At 44.4% G+C, this 5000-nt stretch overlaps 2 protein-coding genes across 2 annotated transcripts in view; one reads left to right on the top strand and one right to left on the bottom strand.

The window, feature by feature from the left end:
* Positions 1–940, top strand: part of LOC135106655 (uncharacterized) — a 1242-nt gene extending 302 nt beyond the window's left edge. The window contains exon 1 of the mRNA XM_064015950.1: positions 1–940. This exon is cut by the window's left edge and continues 302 nt beyond it. Within this exon, the coding sequence (XP_063872020.1) occupies positions 1–940 (940 nt within the window).
* LOC135106405 (uncharacterized) overlaps positions 1–5000 on the bottom strand; it is a 64335-nt gene that overhangs the window by 30362 nt on the left and 28973 nt on the right. The gene's annotated exons all lie outside the window — the stretch shown is intronic.

Here is a 5000-nt window from a genome sequence, read left to right as displayed (position 1 = left end):
AATTCTGCATGATTCTGGAGTGGATGATGTTGACCGCATAATCTGCATGGGTGATATCAACATTGTCACTAATCTCAGTGGCAACAGTAAGCTTTGGATGTGCGATGGTACATTTGAAACTACACCCATTTTGTTCTATCAACTTTATACCATACACGCCAAAGTCGGCAGCAACTACCCTCCATGTATTTACTTTCTTCTTCCTAACAAAGCCCAAGCCACGTACGAAAGGATGATTGACATACTTCTCTCGGTTATGCCTGGTCTACAGCCTGAAAAAGTCCTCACAGATTTTGAAACTGCGGCCATCAACGCCTTTAGAAAAAAATTCCCCTCCGCCTCCACCTCCGGCTGTTTTTTTCATCTCAGTCAGTGCGTCATACGAAAAATTGCCAGTGTTGGTCTAAAGGCTAGATATGAAAATGACAGAGACTTTTCAGTGCTCATGAAGTGTCTACCGGCTTTGGCATTTGTGCCTGAAGATGATGTCATAACAGTTTTTGAAGAACTTGTCCTTACCCTTCCTCAGGAGCCAGAAGTCGAAGAAGTGGTGGCATATTTTGAGTCCAATTACATTCGAGGCATGCAAATTGGTGGACGTCGAAGGGATCCCCGTTTCCCTATCAAACTTTGGAACCACTTCGAGGACGCAGAAGAATGTGCTCCAAAAACCACAAATTGTTGTGAAGGGTTCCACAATGCCCTGAAATCAGTGTACATGTGTGCGCACCCAACCATGTGGAAGTTTCTGAAGGGCATCGCTCGGGACATCGCTGTCCAGCGTCTAGTGCACCAGAATGCGTTAGTACATCGGCGCGATGCACCCACTAACAAGTACATCAAACTCGCGCAGCGACTCGCCACTAAAATTAAGATGTATAGAGCTGAAGTAGATAAGCTCCTGTATTTGCGAGCAGTAGCTAATATGCAGGTCGTGTAAATAGGGGACACTGTAGTGCACTATATGTGATTATATCAGTTGGTTTATATTTTTACTACATGAATGATTCTAAAAACTACTGAACCATAGTATCGCCACTAGTTCATGATGCATAGGTAAATCTTTCTTAATGAATGAATTTTAATATGCTTTTGTTACCATTTTTTTCTGGTTTCATTGTCACTTGTCGACTGGTGCAGTTTTTACTGGTTCAATTGCCCACTGGTTCAGTCGACCACAGGTTCAGTTGTCACTGGTTCAATTGCCCACTGGTTCAGTCGTCCACTGGTTCAGTCGTCCACAGGTTCAGTTGTCACTGGTTCAATTGTCCACTGGTTCAGTCGTCCACTTGTTCAGTTGTCACTGGTTCAGTTGTCACTGGTTCAGTTGTCACTGGTTCAGTTGTCCTAGAACCGTTGAATATATATATATATATATATATATATATATATATATATATATATATATATATATATATATATATATATATATATATATATGTATATATATATATATATATATATATATATATATATATATATATATATATATATATATATATATATATATATATATATATATATATATATATATATATATATATAAAGTTACGTTACTAAATAATTAATCAAGATAATAATTAATCAAAGGCAATTTAATTACACCATTTCACGTGGAATTTGGAACATGTTAATATATGTAATCCTGACTTTGATGCTGAACTTGTACTTTCCAACTGTAATGTTTGAATGTTTAATGTCTAACTCAAACAGAAATGGGTGGGCGGATTCCACTGTGAATGCACGCAATATTAGATCAGCGAGAGAGAGAGAGAGAGAGAGAGAGAGAGAGAGAGAGAGAGAGAGAGAGAGAGAGAGAGAGAGAGAGAGGGGGGGAAGCAGGGAGGGAAGAGGGAGGAATGGAGACCGGCAGGAAGAAGAGCTGAGGGAGTGACAGAAATCCGGGTGTGAGAGCAGCCAGGTGAGCGGGGAACAGGTGCATATGTGGGAGACAGGTGAACAAACGCACGCACACACACACACACACACACACACACACACACACACACACACTTGCCGCATCCAAGAACTTCGGTGTAGATAATTAACTTTTTAAAAACTTAGGACTTTTGAGAAGCCGCTGCCTCGCCTCTTTGCCAGCACGAGTGAAGACCCGGGGGACCCAAGGGCATGTGAAGTTTCCATCTGAACAACACCCATTGCCTCGGGACTTTATCATTAACGTCAGGTCTTGGCAGAACGTTAACTGAACACAACTAACACTAGCAAAACTTTACCTTCCTCCTTGGTATCGCATCCTGGCTGGCTTCCTCCGCTTCCTTCCACGACCTCCATTCTTCTTCTTAGGCTCGATCCATAAACTCGATTCAGGGGAACGTTAATATTCATGTATACACCGCCGTTCTCTACGCGCTGCTATGTACATAAAATACACATTACGTCTGTGTTTGGGCCGCGGGCGAATACTTGCAGTTCACTGGATGCCTTCGAGATGCGAGCACACACACACACACATACACACACACACACACACACACACGTACAAGATAAATTGTTCTCATTGTTGCCAAAAATAACAATAAGAGCCGACAAAGCCTCTGCCAGCCCAGCAATGCACCACGCTGGCCTTGGGGGCACGTCACCGCCCTAACACAAGGCTGGAGAGAAAGCACTGTCCCACCTCACGTCTTTCCTCCTCCTCCTCCTCCTCTTCCTCCTCTTCCTCCTCCTCCTCCTCTCCGGGGTGGCGGATCATTCTCTACGTATACTCCTCCTTCTCCTCCTCCTCTTCCTCCTCCTTCTCCTGCTGCCACACTCACGTCTTCGTTCCTTCCTCCTCCTCCCCCTCTTCCCCCTCTTCCCCCTCTTTCTCCTCCTCTCCAGGGTGGCGGATCAGGCTCTACGTACACTTCTCCTCCTCCTCTTCCTCCTCCTCCTCCTCCTCCTCCTCCTCCTCCTCCTCCTCCCCCTCCACCTCCACCTCCTCCTCCACCTCCTCCACCTCCTCCTCCACCTCCTCCTTCTCCTACTCCTTCTCGTGCATTATAAACATTTCACGGGGACGAGCCTTTAAAACTCGGCGGAAAATAAAGGGCCTTCATCTCTCTCACATTTAGGTTTTCCACATTTTATTCCAAAGTTAAAAGGGAATTATTTATCAAACCCTTTCAGCCGAGTCCTCCTCTATCGACCAACCTTCGCTGCGCCCCAATGATTGTCCCGACGTTGTGGGGAACTAATGCCGACTGAGCGTGATTTTTTTTGTTTCCAGTGTTGATTTTCCAGCAGGCGAGTCTCTAAGCTTGGAGTGAGCCGTGTGTGGTGAGGCTTCTCCTCCTCCTCCTCCTCCTCCTCCTCCTGTACAGGCTGCGGTGATAGGCTGAGCTGGAGGCTTTGGCGAGTGTTCAGGCCTTGCTTCAGCCTGTACATTCCCACACGTTGGCCACGCTTCCAGGTCTGACACACACACACACACACACACACTATCAGAGGAAGCAGTATGTACAAACGGTATACATAAATTTAAATAAAATATGATAATTTGGTTTTAAAAGACGGGACATTAAGGGTTTGACACAGTCTCGTATACACACACACACACACACACACACACACACACACACACACGACAAAGGTATGGTGAAAAAAAAATACAGAAAAAAAATACGGAGGTAGATGAAGATAATTAAGCTATCATAAAATATAATCACTCAATCTGACGAGACGAAGAAGGAAGTGATGAAGAAAGAAAACAGGCGAGTGAGCGAACACACGAAAATGATCCGAGACGCGACTCGAGTAACAAAATGAACCCCACGAGCCTCACGACCGAACCGTTGCCGTGAAGCTTGAGTGTGGAAACTTAGCGACGAAGTTTATTGTGTCCGGGTGAAGCTGTGAACCCCTGGAAACCGCTGGGCCTCAATAAACGTGGTGTCTGCCAGAAGAATAGTAATGGCAGAACGTGGCCGGGAGGGAAGAAGTGCCGCAGAGAGCAGAGAACCGCAGGGAGGAGAAGGAGGAGAAGAAGGAAGAGGAGAACCATGAGGCGAACCAGGAGGAAGCGAACCAGGGACGTGCCACACACCAGAAGGTAAAATACACCGCCGTCAGGAAAAGTTCGTACAGTAAAGTGCACGAGTCAACGCAGCAACTTTACAAATGGAAAGCGTGACACCAGCTGGAGAAAATGGGCAGTAACATTAGTAATTAGTGGTAGTGGTGGTGGGTAGTAGCTTACTAACTTTTTACTGGAGGGGGGATAGGTTATGTGAAGCTTGATTACTGTAGGTTAGGTAAGGGTTGGGATAGATACTGTAACCTGGAGTAGCTGGGACGACTAATAATGTTGTGACTCGCAGCAATAGTAATAATAGTAGTAGTAGCTGTAATATATAATAGGACCAGTATCGGTAGCATGAAAAAAAAAATAAAGAAAATCCTCAAAGAAATCTGATAAGAAGCAAGACGCAGATAAGAAACTTGCACCATCATAACATTAGCGTAAAGAGCGAGTACAGAAATTAACAACGCCTGCAGTTTAGAATTCAGCGAACGTAAGGCGAGGAGGCGGCGTGAGGGACGACCAGCCAAGTAACGCTCCACTGAGGTTCCCGCTAACAGGTTCTGCGCCGAGGAAGCTGCGAGGATTATAATTCTTTCACCAAATGAGCGCTGAGGGACGGGGAGGTTTCTTGTCCTGGGATGCGAGGAGGAGGTGGATGGGTGGCTGGCAGGCTGGAGGGTCGAAGGGTTGGAGGGTTGGAAGCTCTTAACCCTTTTATTACCACAGCATCAGTTTTATTATATGCTGAATAAGGTACGAATATTTCATTAAGTTCTGGTCAATATTTTTTTTTTTTTTTTTATGATCAATCAGTTAAAAATAATTTCCAGTCAGTCTTCTATATTTGTGTATATTTGTCTTAATTTTGAATAACTATCATTTTATGAAATTTTGAAATTGTGTATAGTAGTGAATGGGTTGTGTCCATTTCCTTTTCCCTTTTTTTCCTCTCCGTTCTTTCGGAAACACTATT

This window comes from Scylla paramamosain, chromosome 13, assembly GCF_035594125.1.
Source record: "Scylla paramamosain isolate STU-SP2022 chromosome 13, ASM3559412v1, whole genome shotgun sequence".
NCBI lineage: Eukaryota > Metazoa > Arthropoda > Malacostraca > Decapoda > Portunidae > Scylla > Scylla paramamosain.
Note: the sequence above shows the minus strand (reverse complement) of the source record. Positions and strands in the feature narration are given on the sequence as shown.